Source organism: Juglans microcarpa x Juglans regia, chromosome 1D (assembly GCF_004785595.1).
Source record: "Juglans microcarpa x Juglans regia isolate MS1-56 chromosome 1D, Jm3101_v1.0, whole genome shotgun sequence".
Classification (NCBI taxonomy): Eukaryota; Viridiplantae; Streptophyta; class Magnoliopsida; order Fagales; family Juglandaceae; genus Juglans; species Juglans microcarpa x Juglans regia.
The window spans coordinates 33,088,959-33,107,270 of record NC_054594.1 but is presented as its reverse complement, the minus strand read 5'-3'; the positions used below and the strand labels follow the sequence as shown (position 1 = coordinate 33,107,270).

The 18,312-nt window shown below is 41.4% G+C and overlaps 1 protein-coding gene across 1 annotated transcript; it reads right to left on the bottom strand.

Annotated features, from left to right (window-relative positions):
- Positions 1-432: 432 nt before the first annotated feature.
- LOC121241866 (inactive beta-amylase 9) lies at positions 433-3,577 on the bottom strand. Its single transcript, XM_041139723.1, has 3 exons — positions 3,152-3,577; positions 1,589-2,071; positions 433-1,484 (listed from the first exon to the last, which is right to left on the bottom strand). Exons 1-3 carry the CDS (start codon positions 3,389-3,391, stop codon positions 597-599), a joined length of 1,611 nt encoding a protein of 536 aa, XP_040995657.1. The 5' UTR covers positions 3,392-3,577; the 3' UTR covers positions 433-596.
- Positions 3,578-18,312: the final 14,735 nt, after the last annotated feature.

The window sequence follows — 18,312 nt, the reverse complement described above, 5'->3', positions numbered from 1 at the left end:
ATATAAATTTTTGAATATGAATAATTCAATAGTCTAATTTAAGATCATATTATATAAATATGTAGATGTGCATAAGCAGATATCATCTGCACATGTCCATGGCTATGCAAATATTATCTCCTTTTTTTTGTCTAGGGTGAGAAAAAAAAAAAAAGTTCAAATTAAACCCTTTACCTATTTAAGAAATATCAGGGAACAAGACGCTTAATATGTGTGATTGCAGGCTTGAGAGAAACTGGGACGCTTCCCTGATAAAAGCATTGGTTCCTTTCAGAAAGAGCAAAGCAGGCAATTAGACAGTTTTCTATTCCAGTAAATCAGGATGGATGCACTTAAGCTAATTCACCTTGTTCTTTCGAATGCAACCTCTTCTTCTGTAACCCTCCAAAGGAATATCCAAGCCACATTGAGTATATAGTAAAAGGTCAATAATACAAATGAAGTTCCATTGAAACACTATAAAGAGTAAAAATTTTACATTCTTAATATGAAATCCCATACACCACCTATCCTTATTAGATATCACATTTTTTTCATACAATTCATATAATACATGCGTTGATCAATATATATACAGCAATATGTCTTAACTCTGACTAAACCGCTTGCATGTGAACGCTTGCTTCTGAACTTACATTCAGAGAGCCGGCAGCTTCTTCCTCTTGTTCAGGGAGATCATCGGAATGCAATTCTGGTTGGTTAAGACTCCGGACGAACCCTGTGAATGAAGGGAAGTGCTCTGGGGAGAAAAAATAAGCTCCCATTCTCTGATAACTGAACAAGTCCACAATATTCTCACCCAACAAATTCTTCTTTATCTGTTCAAATCCTCCAGGAGCCATGGAAGCAGAAGAATTTTGTCCACAAACCTCGACCCCGTGCTTTCTGCAAGCTTTCTTTATATCTGCAAGTAAAAACTCAGGGCTTGAGAGAGACTCATGAGACTGGTGCTCATCCGAGAGGTCCATTCCAGGCAAAATCATTTTGCATGAATTACGTGCAAACATCTCTGCGACAACTTCATAACCATCTCTTGTGGTTGTGTTATAGTACCCTGCAGTCAGCTCAGAAGGATGGGATCTGGTTTTGTACCAAGAGTGCATCAGGGGGATTTTCCCACATACTGTGGCTGCAGATTCACTGAAAGTTGAGGCGGCAAGCGAGAGGAGGCGATTTCCATGAGAAATGAGCTGGTTTGAGTACCAGGAAAGGAAGAAGTCACCATATGGAGAATCCCATGATCCACCATTGTCCCTGAAGAAGTTGTTTGAATTGGGTGACTGGTCATAAGTGGGGACATCGTGGGGACCACCAAGTCCCCATAAAGAATTTCCCGTTGCTTCAGCATGTTGTTTCAGAATGCCAAGCATGTTTTTATCGTAACACTGGAATTCCCCAACTCCTGGGATTTGATTACTTTTGGTTAGCTTGTGGTGTGAAGGATATCGAAGCTCACCATCTGGTCCTAGACCCATAGAGATGCCCTGGAAAATAGCAACATAGAACCATTGTCAGTATCAGTGTCCATGTTAATTAAAACTAGTACAGTTGCTGCTATATTATAGAACTTTGGAACCAAACTTCTCACCGTGAGAGTGGAACCCATGAAAGGTGAAAAAGAAGACTTGAAACTCTCACAAAACTCATGGTAGACTTGGATCGGAGTCCTGCCATCAAGCACTGGAAGATCATCAACAGCTAGTGATAGGCACTCTTTGTAATGCTGTCCTGCCCTATCAGTGAAGAAAATATTGGGGTCGGATTCACCAATTCGGGATACCCACTCAGGGAGAGGAATTTTTGGTTGTTTGGAAGCGTGGAAGCAAAGCGACACGTGAAGCTTGAGACCTGCATCCTGAACCATCTTGGCAAGAGCAAGATAGCCTGACCACTCATACTTTCTCATGGCTTCTTTCTCTACTATTCCCCACCAAACTGGAAGCTCTACGCCTTCCACTCCCAATAGCTTTAGAGCCTTTAGGCCAGCTGCAATTGCCCTAGCATGGTTTACAGTATTGCAGTCGGAAACAGCATCCAAGGGCAACCCAACAAACAATCTTACACCATCACGCTGTAATGAAACAGGCCAAGATAACAAGGTCATGTTCAAATTAGCATCAATTAACTAAATAAATAAATAAGACCCTCAAATAAAAAGAGCAGGAAATCTCTAAAGCATACGAAATCATTTCAGAAGGATTAAAGTAAGTCAATTGTCCCTTTTATAAAAATTGTGAAGTGGTTAAACTCATCCTTTGCAAATAATTACTTGGGACTTTTTTACTCAAGTGATAGCTCTCTAGAGTGATTAGAACTGTGTTCTTTCTCTTCCTCCTGCAACCAGGGTGTTTTATCCCATTGCAATACATCCGGTATCCTTGGGTGCGCCCATTGCACTTTAAACAAGATTAATTTTCTTAAAAGAAAAAAGAGGCTACGTTTAGATAGTTGGGTCATCTCAAACGATCTGTGAGATCTGTGAATAAGAGTGAAAAAGGAATTAAGATATTGAATAAAGTATTAAAAAGTAATGAAAAGTATAAAAATTAATAATAAAGTATTGAACATATCTAAAAACAGTTCTTAAAGTATTGCTTTTTAAATATTTTCAGATGACAGCAATGAAATAGTAATTAATAGTTTGTGAAAAGGAATAAAGTAGTGTGAAAATAACTAAAATCAGTTGTGTTTACAAATAAATCTTAAAAGTCCCAGTATTCTGGGATCTGTATATTTTCCATTTACTTCAAGTACATAATAGTTCGAAATATTGCAAAAACAAAAAACAACTTCAACCAAAACTCGTAGAGCCCATCCAATTATATGTCTTTCCCTATTACACTTCATCTATCTCTTTGCAACAAAACTGAGATTTATAATTTTCCATTTAATTATAATCACCGGTTCATGCAGATTTGCAACAGCAACCAGGAAAAACAAAAAGAAAAAACCTTGCGTTTAATTAATAATTTTTTATTTTTATAGCAACAGATAGAGTTCTAAGAAAGAAATATATAGATATAAATAAGAAGGAAAAAAAAAAGGGCATTCAGGGAATGAATTGTGACGCAACTAGTAGGTCATGCTTACTCCGACTTTCTACAATTCCATTCTCAGCAATCAAACGTATCAGGCCGGGAAAACCACTCACCGATTTGGACATTCTGGAAGAACCCGAGACTTTCTCAGATCGTACAGCTTCAGATTGAACAGCCTTCAAAGTGGATCGAATCCCAGCCTTTCTCCACATCGTGCTCGGACTGAAACAGACCCTGCTTTTAGCAGAAAACGCCTTGCTAACACCTTTCGGATCGAAACACCCAAGTTCCCGGTACGCCAACTCGGTTTTCCTAATCTTCGCCTGAGAGCTACAGATCACCGAAACCTCCATATCCGAAAACCCGAGGAACCACGAAAAAGAGACAAAAATTGCGACTTTTCAGTTCAAGGATCGCAGTCCCGAACTCAGAAATCGCAACCAATTTGAAATTTTGAGAATCAGATAAGAAAAAAAAAAACTATCTCAGAGAGGAAAATGTGAAATTTTTTTGTGTGTGGAAAAGTGTTTGGGAAGTTCGTGGAAAAGCGGAAGATGATCATATCATAATATAGGGGTGGGGGAATGGACGGGGAAAAAAGTGCTAGAAAGGTCTGTCACGTGTCGTTCTGTGGGGATGCCAAAGTTGAGCCGCATAAAATTACTGGGATTTATTTATTTATTTATTTTTAGTTATTTTGCGTAGACTTTTTTCCGGTTTGGTTGGTTGACGTGGAAAGTCAGAAGTCCACGTCACGCATCTGAATTTGCTCGTTATTTTCCTATTTGTTTAGTATTTCAATGATGGAGGTTTGGATTGGTATGAAACGTGGCGATGGAACAGAGGGTGGTGCGTCCATGCTGAGTCAGGTCCAGGGCAGACTGCTGCCTCGTGTTCCTTCTTTTGTTTGGTCTCTCTCTCAGATTCTGTGGACATTGATTGCCGACGACAGCATTCCACCACCCTGTCTTGCCGAAAGTTTTGTGGATAAGAAAGTTTCCACGTTTGAAAATCCTACCAGAATGAAAATCCATTTTATTTTTTGGATAATATTTTATAGTTTATAACGGATATAGTAGCGGATATATGTAATTAATCGTCTTTTATTATTATTTTTTATTAATTAGGAAGAGAAATATTAATCTTCTTTGTTCTAAATTTTATATTTTCTATTTCTACTTCTTGATGTAGTATATTAAAAAAATATATATATAATTTATGCAAGTCTTAAATAGATAAATTTTATACAAATTCTTGTAAAAAAGTGGATCACACTTTAAAAAATATAAAAATAATATTTTTTATTAGTAGGATTCACTTTTTTATATATATATATATAAAAAAAAAAAAAAAAAAAGCTCTTGTATGAGGCATACCTAACATTACTAGAAGAAAAAAAAATGATATTTACAAGTTTATATTATATACGTTTCATGCATTTACTTCAAAAAAGGTAGAATATTTTTGGCTTGACCGTTTATGGTGGACAGGAAATGATTTGTAAGTTTAGTTGAACGTTGAGTTCATCAAAACATATATAAATATATATATATATATATATATATATAAGTTTGATAGTTTTAATTTTCATCTATGTTTCAGAATTTATTATGCAAAATTTAGTGCGTACTCTCTTCTCTTCTTCCATTATCAATACCTTTGAAGGGAGCAAATTCCTTGAGTTGGGCTAAAGGCAGGGCCTAGTTTAGAACCCAGATATAAGGTCTGGGCTGGATCAGGCTGACGGCGAGGCCCGGATTAGAGCCCAGGTACAAGATATGGATTGGGCCAAACGGTAGCGCCTGGGTCAAAACGTGAGTATAAGACACGGGTCGGATCATGCTTACATCAGGAAACAAGACAGAAAATGTAGGAGAGGCTTAAGGAAGAAGGAATATCGCATTCAATGCTAGACGGGAAAACGTGCGGTGGTTCACGCCCAGCATTAATGAGATGGAAAGAGCCCAAGACAGAAAACATGCCACATTCAATGCAACCCAAGGCCCAAACAACACACAGTGACATTGAGCACTTCATAGCTCAACGAACTGACAACACAAAGATAGCTCGGCGAGTAGACAGTGTGAATATATGATCTCCTACTATGCAACACTCCACTACTGTGGAGACCAGGTCAGCAAGTATAAATAGACACTACCTGTAACACACATATAGGTAATCTTACATTCTCATCTTCAATATATAACTCATGTTCATCTTCAACACCACTATTGACTTAAGCATCGGAGAATCAACGGACCCCGAGGTCCCCCCTTGTTACTGCGCAGGTGATCGCAAGAGTTCTGTCCTCGCAGAATTGCCCAAGCCAGCGAAACACGACATCAACAGTGGCGCCGTCTGTGGGTCTCTATTGCCCATAATTAGTGTGTCCTTCGTATGCCGGCAACAACCTGCTCTCAGCGTTCGCAGCGTGAAACAACAAAGTCAGAAGCAATGAAAGGAAGACTCAACAAACAAACTGAAGTAATACGAAAACTCATGGAGGAATTGGAGACCCTTCAACAAGAAAATGTTGTCTTACAAAGGGGTGATGTAGAACCAGAAGCAGATCGACAGAGTCATCACTTTGAGGCCCGTCCTCATCCCAATACAACCGCTGTAAATGAAGAACGGTGTAGGATCAACATGCAGATCCAAATAGAAGTAGCTAAATAGATGGGCCAGCCCTCCACGGTAGATCAACTTCTCACCAACGCTGAACTACCATACATTGTTGAGATTATGGCGGTACCTCTACCTCCGATATTCAAAATTCCTCAGATAGAAGCATATGATGGATCAAAAGACCTATTGGAACACCTAGAAAACTTTAAGGCACATCGGAACCTCCACGATTTTTCCAATGAGGTAGCATGCAGAGCTTTTCCCCTCACTCTGAAGGGGCAGCACAAGCATGGTTTGGTTCCTTACGGCTTAGAACAGTCGTCAGCTTCAACGAGTTGGTATGTCTTTTCTTAACACAGTTCATGGCCAGCCGAATAAAGAGAAGATCAACGGCTTATCTTCTGATTATTAAACAAAGGGATGACGAGAGCCTCAAGTCATACCACTCTCAGTTTAATAAAGAACAAATGAAGACAGATGACCAAGACGAAAAAATCACCTTGGTTACACTGTTAGGGGGGTCTAGCCTCGTAACCCTTTCATGACGGAAATTGCTCGGAAAACTCCGACCACACTAAAGGAGTTTATGGACAGCACAGACGGTTTCATAAACGCGGAAGATACGCTTCGAGCACTAACTGCTCCCATGAAGAGTGACTTGGAGAGAGCAAACAAAAAGACAGCAGACCGGAATAAAGGATCGAACCGAGAGGACTACAAAAAGAGGATTTATGAAACTAAGGGCAAAGGAGAGCAGGTTCGACAGGGAAAAACTGGACCTCGTATACATTCTAACCTAACTGTGGAAGCTGAGGAGGACCCAAATAGAGCAAAGAAGGGGTTCTTCATGTCCCAGATATTGTTCCTATCAAAGAAGTGGCGGACATAATCCAGAAGATTGCTATACGAGGAAGAAAAAGGTGGAAGAGCTAGGGGTTTGAGTTGACCACCATGAAAACGAGAGGAATGGACCACAACGCGACTACCGTCCCTACTCTTGGAGAGACCGAAACCGAAGCCTCGTTCGAAGTAACTGGAGTCCTACTCATAGGAATCACAACCCAATTCGTAGAGATCAAGACTCTGCTTGGAGAAGTGGTACTTGAAGAAGTCAAAGTTCCATCAGGAGAAATAGAAGCTCCGACAGAAGAAGAACCACGAATCCACGCAGAGGGAGTCCGCATCAAAGAAACTTGGGTAGAGAAGAACCTTTGATAGGTTAAATCAACACTATAGCTAGAGGATACGTTGAAGGGGGGACGATCTCCTTGGCACGGAAGGCGCACGCAAGGAAGGCTAGATATGAAAAGGTATTTTCCGCTTACAAGCCATCCCTTAACAATAGGGACCAAACCAGATAATATCTCATAACTTTCAGTGAAAAAGATGGAGAAGGTTTGTCACGCCCCCATGACGATGCACTGGTAGTAATAGCACAAATTGCTAACTATCAGACCAGAAGAGTATTGATTGACAACGGTAGCTCTGCCGACATCCTCTTTTGAGAGACATTCACTAAAATGAGGATCTCTCTCAATCGATTGCGACCTGCACCTACGCCCCTCAAAGGCTTCACAAAGGATACAATCCAGCCTAACGAAGCAATCACTCTGTCCATATTAGCTGGAACAGCCCCCAAAACGACATCTCTTATGGTAGATTTCTTGGTGGTGAAAGCCTCATCCTCATATAATGCAATTTTTGGACGTCCATCCTTGAATCAAATGAAGGCTGTAACTTCCACATATCATCTAAAGGTAAAGTTTCTGACCCCATCAGGAGTGGGTGAAATATGTGGCGAACAATAGACTGCAAGAGATTGCTATACCCGAGAAATGAAGTCTAAAACAATAGTTGTACAAGCCATCGAGGAAGACCGTAGGAGAATAGTCTTGCCCTTGCCTCTGGCATTGACAGAACTAGATAGAGAAGTGAGAGACGAAGAGGCACTTAGGCAGGCAGAGCCCAATGAGCCATTAGTTTTGATACCAGTGGATCCCGAGAAACTGAAACGAACTGTGCGAATGGAATCTAAGATGTCTATTGAACTGAGCTAGTCAATGAGGCAACTACTCATTGAACATCGAGATGTGTTCGCTTGGAGTCATGAAGAAACGCCTGGCATCGACGTATCAGTAATAGAGCACTGCCTCAGTGTAAATCCTGAAGCGAAAAAAATCAAATAAAAGCGCGCAGCTTCAGTGCAGAGAAGTATGCAGCCATCACCGAGGAAGTAGATCACCTTTTGGCCGCGAGGTTCATTTGGGAAGTTCATTATCCCGAATGGCTTTCCAACGTCGTATTGGTCAAAAAGGCAAGCGGAAGGTGGAAAATGTGTATAGATTTCACCGATCTAAACAAATCTTGTCCTAAAAACAGCTTCCTTCTCCCAAGGATAGACTTAATAGTGGACTCAATGGCCGGGTACACCCTACTTAGCTTTATGGACACATACTCTGGTTATAATCAAATCAGGATGAACTCTGATGATGAGGAGAAAACAACATTTATCACGGATCGAGGCCTGTACTGCTACAGAGCAATGCCATTTGGTCTAAAAAATGCGGGAGCAATGTACCAACAGTTGGTCAACCGAATGTTCAAAAATCAGATTGAGCGGAATATGGAAGTTTATGTAGATGACCTTTTGGTTAAAAGTAAGAAATCGGAAAAGCATCTTGATGATCTCCGGGAAGCTTTCGCAGTACATAAAAAATACAAAATGAAGCTCAACCTACAGAAGTGTGTTTTCGGAGTTGAGTCGGGCAAATTCTTAGAATTCATGGTCTTCGAATGTGGAATTGAGGCTAATCCTGAAAAAGTCAAGGCAATTATAGATATGCCGCCACCTCGAAAAATCAACGAGGTTCAAAGACTCGCTGGAAGAATAGCTGCCCTGAGCCGATTCATAGCAAAATCAACTGACTAGTGCCTTCATTTCTTCAAAATCCTGCGAAAAGCGCTAGAATGGGATGAAGAGTGCGGAAAGCCTTTAGCGAGTTAAAGGAATACCTGGCCCATCCACCTTTCCTTAGTCAAACCACACCAGGGGAAGATTTGACTGCCTACCTGGCAATATCACCCAGTGCAGTGTCAGTCGTATTGACTCAAAAAGAAGAAGGAATTCTACGGCCCGTTTATTATATAGGCAGAGCTTTTCGAGATGTAGAAGCCATATGTCTCCAAACGGAAATGCTAGCATTTGCATTAGCAATCGCCGCCAGACGATTAAGGCCATATTTTCAAGCTCACGCAATAAAAGTGCTAACTAATGTCCCGTTGAGAAAAATATTACAAAAACCTGATACATCTGGTCGAATGACTAACCAAGCGGTCGAATAAAGTGAGTTTGAAATTGAGTACCTTCCACGTACCGCAATTAAATTCCAAGTACTGGCAGATTTTATAGATGAATTCTCAAACTTTCTGGAGGAGATAATCATTATGCCCTAGGGCAAGCCTTAGCAGGTCTACGTCAATGGCTCATCCTGCTGGACTGGAGGAGGAGTGGGGGTGCACATAATAATAGACTTAGAAGAAAAGCTTGACTATGTACTCAAGCTCGAGTTCAAGGTTACCAATAATGAGGCTGAGTATGAAGCAATTTTGTTAGGTCTAAAAATTGCTAGATTGTTAGGGGCCACCAAAGTCGAAGTAAAAGCTGATTCCCAGATAGTGGTGGGACAAGTAACCGGACAATTCCTTACTAAATGAGAAATTTTGAGGAGATATCTCCAACGGGTAGGAGAATAGCGTGACCTCTTCCAATATTCTTCCGTTCAACAGATCCCAAGAGGAGAGAACCAGGAAGCAGATCGTTTAGCAAAGGTTGCCTCAGGATAAAAAGAAATGCCCCTGCTGAATCATACCATAATTATGACTATTGACGTAGCAGTTGTCGGGATTCGAATGTCCACAATTCAGGTGTTACAAACCCCGGAATGGGCCATCGATATTCTAAAATTTCTTTAGGACGAAATCCTTCCAAACGACCGAGAAAAAGCATGAAAAATCAGGAATCGAGCAGCTCGCTTCATATTAGTGGAAGGAATCCTGTATAAAAGAGGCTTTGTCGAGCCCCTTTTAAGATGTATCTCTTCCGAGCAGGCCCAGTATGTACTAGCGGAGATACACGAAGGAGTTTGTGGGAATCATTCTGGTGAAAGGGCACTAGCAGCACGAGCTACACGGGTAGGGTACTACTGGCCTAACTCTCTCAAAGATGTGGAAGATTTTGTGAGAAAATGCCTCAAATGCCAAGAGTAGGCTCCTATTCCTCATAGCCCACCTGAAAAGCTCACTACTATTACTTCTCCATGACCCTTCGCACAGTGGGGATTTGACCTTATTGGCCCTCTCCCTACAGGCAAAAGAGGAGTAAAATTTATTGTAATAACACTTGATTACTTCACAAAATGGGTGGAAGTAGAAGCTCTACCAACGATCACAATGCGGGCGATTACAGATTGGAAATCTGTAATCTGCCACTTCAAAATTTCTTAAAGCTTCGTATCAGACAATGGAAGACAATTCGATTGCTCCCTCTATCGAGAATGGTGCTCGGAACTTAGAATCAAAACTAGGTATTCCTTTCTAGGACATCCGCAAGCCAACGGGCAAGTAGAAGCAACCAACAAAACACTACTTAACATCTTGAAGAAAAAGCTAGGAAGCCAGAAATGGGAGTGGGCTAAGAAACTCTTTTCGCCCTCATCTATGGAACTGAAGCCATAATACCAGCTGAAGTGGCAGCACCCACGTACCACGTACAACATCTCAACCTAGATAGCAACAACGAAGGATTGAGAGAAAACCTGGACTTCTTAGAGGAAAAGGGGAGGAAGTAGTAAGCCGAGCAACATCCAACAAACGGAGAGTTGAACAGTATTTTAACAAACGAGTCTGATCCCGCACTTTTAAAGTGAGAGACATAGTTTTAAAACAAACAAGAGTTACTACTAAAAAAGAAGGCAAGCTAGGCCCCAGATAGGAAGGTCCATATTTAGTAACAGCAACCGAGAGACCTGGTTCTTATCGACTTAAGAACCAAGAAGATCACGAATTGCCCCACCCATGGAACACCGAGCATCTAAGAAAGTATTTTGTATGAAAAACCCAAAGCCTGGTTCAAACAGTGTAAGGTTGTGATTTGTTAATTAAATTTTTATGTACTAATTTCGAATGTTGCATTGTCGTGTCCCCTACAAACAGTTCAAATCAAACAAGCCCAATCACTAGATCGGCCAGGAAGTATTAGCTAAGGACCAAAGCCATAAGCTATGCCCTTATAATAGCCATTCGGAATGTAAGTCCCAATGACTTATCGAGATTCGAGCAAGGTTACTACCTGCAACGCATTGGCTATGGAGCAGGGCCCTTAGGCTCCGCCAACCTACAAGAGCCAATCGGAATACAAGTCAGTCCCTAGATTGGACTTGCCGGACTTCACAGGGTACAAGTCAGTCCCTAGATTGGACTTGCCGGCCTTCACAGGGTACAAGTCCGGTCCCTAGATTGGCCACAAAGTATTAGCTAATTACCAGAGCCATGAGCTCTTCCTTGATAATAGCTATTCGGAACACAAGTCCCAATGACTTGTCAAGTTTCGTGCAAGGTTGTTGTCTGCGATGCATTGGCTAGGAAGCAAGGCCCTTGGGCTCTGCTAACTTACAAGAGTCAGTCAGAATACAAGTCGGTCTCTAGATTGGACTTGCCGGCCTTCGCGGGGTACAAGCCCGGCCCCTAAATTGGCCACGAAGTATTAGCTAAGGACCAATGCTATGAGCTTTGCCCTGATAATAACTATTCGGAGCACAAGTCCCAATGATTTGTCGAGCTTCGTGCAAGGTTACTGTTTGCAATGCATTGGCTAGGGAGTAGGGCCTTTGGGCTCTGCTAACCTATAAGAGCCAGTCAGAATACAAGTCAGTCCCTAGATTGGACTTGCCAGCCTTCGCAGGGTACAAACCAGTTACTTGACTGGCCACGAAAGAAGCAAGAGGGAGGATGGTAAAAACGGAATACAACACGGAGTCTTACAAACAGGTATACAAAAGTGTGTCATAAAGTCATTTTATTGTCCGAACAGGATTACAAGAAACAAAAAGAACAGTATAGAATCTCACAAACAAGATTATAACAAGAAAATTACATCATCAAAGATTGGAAGCCCGTTTTGTCCAGGCAGAAACTGGAGGATCAACAATATGTTATCTCCCTCAAGAAAGTGAGCGCCTAGTAGATTCGGGTTCGTCTGAGAAGAAACAGGACGCTCAGCAGTGCAATACCTTCCCCACACAGTACCAAGTAGGACAATCAGCATTGCGATATCTTCCTCCTTAGGAAAGGGGGAGTCCAGTGGAATTCCACTCAAATTCTCAGGAGGGCGAACTGGGTTCGGGGTCAACTGAGGTGGATGGCGTGAAGGACAGATAGATGTCGAAGCAACAAATGAAATCAACTCCAAGGACTTAATTTTCACCTTGAACCATATGTTCCTGCCCTCCTCATTCTCCACCGTCATGCCACTATCCTGCTCTTGCTCCGCTTAGAACTCACACGCAGTGAGTTCCAATGCAACAGCTTCGAGAGGCAACCCTCATAAGCAAAGGGGCAAGAACAAGCGAGGCATTGTAAGCAAAGGGGCAAAAACAAGTGAGGCATCATAAGCAAAAAGGCAAGGACAAGAAGTATGGGCGACTTATTTCCTCTTCGATATTCAAACCACCATAACTAACGACAGCCTAAACACCATAAAAGAAGGCGTTGCCCCTTATGATGTTTGAGACCTTCCTTATACTCATAAATTCAGGCTTTATCGCACAGGGCGGAGATGCACGAGACATTCCTTATACCCATAAATTTAGGCTTTAGTACGCAGGGTAGGAACATTTCTGAGTTGGGATTCAATAAGGTCCGCGCGGAGCCAAGCTGCATCTAGAGAAGACTCTAGAAGAGAAACCTTGAGTTGGAGTTGCCGAGCTGAAGCGCTTATCTTATCTCCTAACATGGCGATCCCCAGATACTTGTGGAACATTCGACAACGAACCTCAATGGCATGCCTTTTTTGCTTCACCAATGTCTCGATGGCTTTTTTGCACAGCTTCAGCTCTTCTTGGAGGGGCTCCAACTCAAACTCTAGCATCTGCACTTCGGTTTGGGCGCTTTCCCTTTTAGTAAGAAGAAGCTCAGAGTGGACTTGGAGATCCTCAATCTCCTTCTAGGCAGATTCCAACTTTTAGACCTTTGAAGCAATCTCCGTATTGCTTTTCTTGATCTCCAGGTCCCTCAACTGAATCTCCTTATCTCTGAGCTTGATTTCTAGAGCCATTGTTTCAACCTTATGCTATATTGCCTTCATCTTCTGCTCCATTACCTCAATCTCTTTCCGTTGACCATGAATTTTCTAATGACGAAACTCGTTGTCCTCCCTCAAGGAATTATTCTCCATGGTTAAATCGTGGAGGTCATCGCTCATTTTCTTCCCCCGCAAGTGCATAAAATTGTTTAATGCCTCTGAGCTCTAAACTCCTCTTCAAAAGCCTCCCACTCTCTAGAAACCATCTCAGTTAGTTGGTCTACGGCCTTAAAGGATAGGAAAGGATAAAATTTATAAGCAAAAGATAAAAAGCGATAGTCATTTTACATAGAGGAAATGCTTACATTAGCGAACAGGGGCCTGAACTTTCGAGCCTGTGCTTCAAATGATTCTATCCGTGCCTTCTTAAAACCCGGCCCAGTCTCCTGCGAATTTCCTTTCCCAGAAGAGGAAGAAGGTTCTACGCATACCAACGTCAAAATAGCTTCAACAAGCATAGGAGGCAGACTAGATTTCTCCTCATGTCAAAGGGGAACTTCAACTTGGGAAGCTTGAGGGAGCACAGACGGAGAACTTGGTCGCTCCTCAGCCCAAGCCAAACTCTCGCCCTGAGTAGCCCTAGAAAGGGGAGGACCTTTTCTAGATAATGGGGAAGCGGATGGAGAACTGTCCTCCACCAGAATAACATCTTCATGGAATAGATGAGTAGTCTCAGCTTGAGGGATTGTGCATTCTTGAAACAAATGAACAACTCAATATGAGATGCAAATATAAAGAAAAAGATAGGAGAAGGGAAAAAGGTTCGGGAAAAAGGTTCGAGCAAAGATGTAAGGAGCAAATACCTGAAAGATTGGAGGAGGGAGGGGTAACTTCTAGAACCATTGAGGGGACCAGCTCGGAGTCAGTTCCAACATTATTTAGGAGACCGGAACTTCAGAAGGAATCAGCTTCGTAGCCTCCTCGGAACACGATTCCATAATCTCAGGAGGAGTTAGCTCCTTGTCTCCAATAGGTGTAACCTCCATAGCCGTTCTCAAGGGTGAAACTGGAAGGGTGATGAAAACTGTCAAAATGGGGATAGTAGGAAAACTGGGGGGAGTCAGACTTGAGAGCTCCGGAAGTGAAATAAGGGAGTTAGTTAAGCACTCACCAAAGGAAGCTTCAACCTCAGCAAGTCTTTCCTCAAAAGGAGTTGGTGGCTCATGTCGTGAAACCTCCCGACTAAGAACCTCTTAAAGAAGGGGTAAAGCTCCCGTCACTAGACCAAAACCTCGAGACGTCGAGTGATCAAACATCGAGGAGAAGAGAACGGTAATGGTAGTGTCAGTCTCATCTCCCATAGCGAAGCCTAAAAAATAAGGCAAAATTTTATTATCTTTGTTTAACGAGAACAACAAAAAGGAGAAAGGGTTTTAGAAATCTCAAGAAATTACCTGTCGATGGGTTATTTGCCGAGACTCTGTGAGAACTGCTCACAGGAGTGGCTTGGTGAGAACTACTCTCTGGAGCGGCTAGTGAGAACTGCTCTTTGGAGTGGCTCAGTGAGAACTACTCTCAGGAGCTGCAGCAGCTCGGTGAGAACTACTCTCTGGAGCAGCTTGGTGGGAATTGATCCTTGGAGCCGCTCAGTAGGAACTCCTATTCTCTTTACGAGGAACACTTGGTGGAGGGGAACATGAAGGTTTCTCAGGGGCACCCTGGGTAGACACAGATTGAGCAGGCACAGAAACACCTTCTTTTGTGCGAAACCGCTTTGCACGATTACCTTTAGGCGGAGAAGCCGTGCGGCGCTTCTCCCTCGAAAGAGAGGGGAGAACCATTAAGAACTCCCGACCTCGCACATGCAAGCGATGGGGAAATACAATGTAACGATAAATGGTCTCATCGCTTAGCAATGAATCAGACTCAGAAAGGGTTGGATGAGCCGCTACCCAGGACATTACTGAAGCAATCCTGAATCTCTCTCTCCGATAACTTTATGGAGAGGATTTGGAAGTCAGAATCTTACCCAGACAGATCGAACAGGAAACTCCTTATATTCCCGCTCTCATTCCAGGAACTCCCAATCTAGGCCAGTTACAACAAAGAATGGTCGGTGCCAATCTTTTATTGAAAAATAACACCTCTCCAGGGTAGTGAAACATTTCTCAGAGGATTGGGATTGGAAACTATAAATGTTCCTAGAAAGTTGGTTGATACAAGAACTAGGGATTTCAAGAACAGTTTCAGAAGGGATAGGGTACTGTCTGCAGAATGTGCAGAGGTCATAGCTGGTCATGGCCGATGTCCACCGTTTCCTTGCAAAATAGCTAAAGCGGGGATCGTTCTCGCCTCATTTGGTCATGGTAAAAGTAGGCGGAAAGTTTAGAATATTTTTTGAATTTCAGGGAAATGAAGAAGGAAGCGAGATGGCAAATAGGAGAGAGAGAGAGAGAGAGAGCGAGAGAGAGAGAGAGAGAGAGAGAGAGAGAGAGAGAGAGAGAGAGAGAGGAAGAAATGAATAAAAACAGTTCGATGGAACAGCTAGGTGTTTGAAACGACGATATGAAGTACAAAGGGATACATCCGCCATGGAAATACAGAATGACATTTACCTACCACACACGTGCATGGAACGAACCAATCCCGAACAATGTTGATGTTCACACCAGGAAGCAGCTTCAGTTAATGAGGATAGAGTTAATGATTATTCATACTCATTAATGGCAGAGATCGGTTCGCATCCCATTAGATCTAGGGAAAACGAACGGATAAGTACACGTAAACTCGTTCATCTTCTATGTGCTTGCCCAAGTTAGAAATCTTCATAAGGACTCGCCAGCGAAGAAAAAAATAACAAACAAACAAACTTCTTCTTATAATTTTCAGCCCACAAGTGTGCTAAAAATTCACGGGGTACTTTGAAGAGAGAAAATCCCTTGGGTTAAGCTGAAGGCAGGGCCCAGGTTAGAACCCAGATACAAGGTCTAGGCTGGATTAGGCTGAAGGCAAGGCTCGGATTAGAGCCCAGGTACAAGATATGGACTAGGTCAAAACCTGGGTATAAGACACGGGTCGGATCATGCTTACATCAGGAAACAAGACAGAAGATGTAGGAGAGGCTTAAGGAAGAAGGAATATCGCATTCAATGCTAGACAGGAAAATGTGCGACGGTTTACACCCATCATTAATGAGATGGAAAGAGCCCAAAGCAGAAAACACATCGCATTCAATGCGACCCAAGGCCTGAACAGCACACAATAACATTGAGCACTTCATAGCTCGGCGAACTGATAGCACAAAGTTAGCTCGACAAGTAGACAGTGTGAATATATGATCTCTTACTATACAACACTCCACAACCGTGGAGACTAGGTCGGTAAGTATAAATAGACACTATCTGCAGCACAAAGGTAGGTAATTTTACACTATCATCTTCAATATAACTCATCTTAACCTTCAACGTTATTACTGACTTAAGCATCAGAAAATCAACGGACCCCGAGGTCCCCCCTTGTTACTGTGCAGGTGATCGCGTGAGCTCTGTCCGAGCGGAATTACTCAGGTCTGCGAAATACGACATCAAGAATACCAATTTAAAATGTTATCGAGAATGGATGATTACAAAATAACAATAATAGAAATCCATTAATTATATAGCACACCATTAATTAATGATGGAGGATGCATGGTAAGGCAAGCACGCGGGCCACCTGGTATGAGGCGGGCAAGACAAGGGACTTTGGATTCCCCCCCTTCCCCTACAAAAATTTGATCCATTATTTTTGTCGGATCTTTTCTCTTTTTTCTTTTTTTTTTTTGACAGAAAAACTAATTAAAAAAATTACAATTAAGTGATCTCTTCATTTTATATATGATTAATGAATATTAAGTAATTTAATTATATATATGATTATCCCTTGAATGAAAATTATATAATTAACTTATATAATTAATATATAAAATAGTGTGAAGATAAGTCAGCATTCAGCATCACTTATCTCTTCCAACAGATTAGAGAAGAATGAATCTACGTGCTAGGTGCTTTTCAGGATAGAATTGTAGTTGGCTTCATCTTGTGTTCATATGTATGATTATCCTTATCTCCTATATTTAAGGAGATTGTATATATCAGTTTGTTTCTTGTAAGTTCATAAATACAGTATACAAAGGCAGCATAATTTATCCTTGCCAGCTAGCCATCTATTTCATTGTTTCTTTCTAATAATATTATATATAATATTTAAATATACATTCAGTCAATTTCAATTTAAAAAAATCATATCCGATCGACCAATAAAACTATCAACCTAGTCGATTTTTACATCTCTAATGGATGATGAGCCAAAAAAACCACCCTCCATTTGGTTGGTCACAACATGATTAGGGCCAGGTAGGGGATGGGGTGAAAAATGACCACCCAGCCTAGGTGGGGCCGGGGTAGCCACCCGGTCCCCTAATACATGGAATGGTGGATGATGATAGAGCATGTGGTGTAGAAGTAAACAACGCGGCATGATAATGCATGTGAGTGAAAATGGATCCGTAACTTATGAAAATGAAAATGAAAATGAAAATTGATAGAGCAAGTGGTTGACAAAATGCCATACCCAATTGATTGTGTTTATGACACTCACTCAACGTACGTGATTGATTGGTAGGGTATGGTTTCATACTATCTAGGAAATTAATGGCATGCATTGCACCTCTTATCTATAAGTTTTTTTTTTTTTTCTTTTTAATGCCCATGTTTGAATTTTATCATTTTCAGCTTATACAAGAAAGGATTTATATATGATGATATGTGAAGGTTTTTTTTTTCTTTTTTTTTTTTTTTTTTAAAAAAAATCAAAATCAAAATCTCATTCTTTGTAACAGCTGATTGCATGCCGACCCAATCCAAAAGGAAAGCGAATTCATGACATGAAAATCCAAAACCCAAAGCTGCTCGATCAACAGCAAAGCTAGCTAACATGATGCAAGAACCGAGAAGAAATTGCGTGATCTGCCTTAGCAGCTTGCTTCGACGCTTCCCATGGCGGCCTGCATGCAAATGCAAAATACTACATTCAATTCTCTGACTTTTGCTTGAACGCAGCAGCATCGATCTAACTGTATTGTCTCATTTCAAATCATATATTAGATTATAATGAGCTCAATCCTCTGATATTAAGGCTTAGTTTGGATTAAAAAACACTCTCAACCTATCTCATCTTATCTCATCATTACAACTTTTACAAATATCCACATAAAACACAATAAACAATTCAATTTTTTTAAATCTCAAAATAATAATAATATTAAAAAATAATATTCTAATAATATTTTAGAGTTGAAAGTGTTTTTCAATT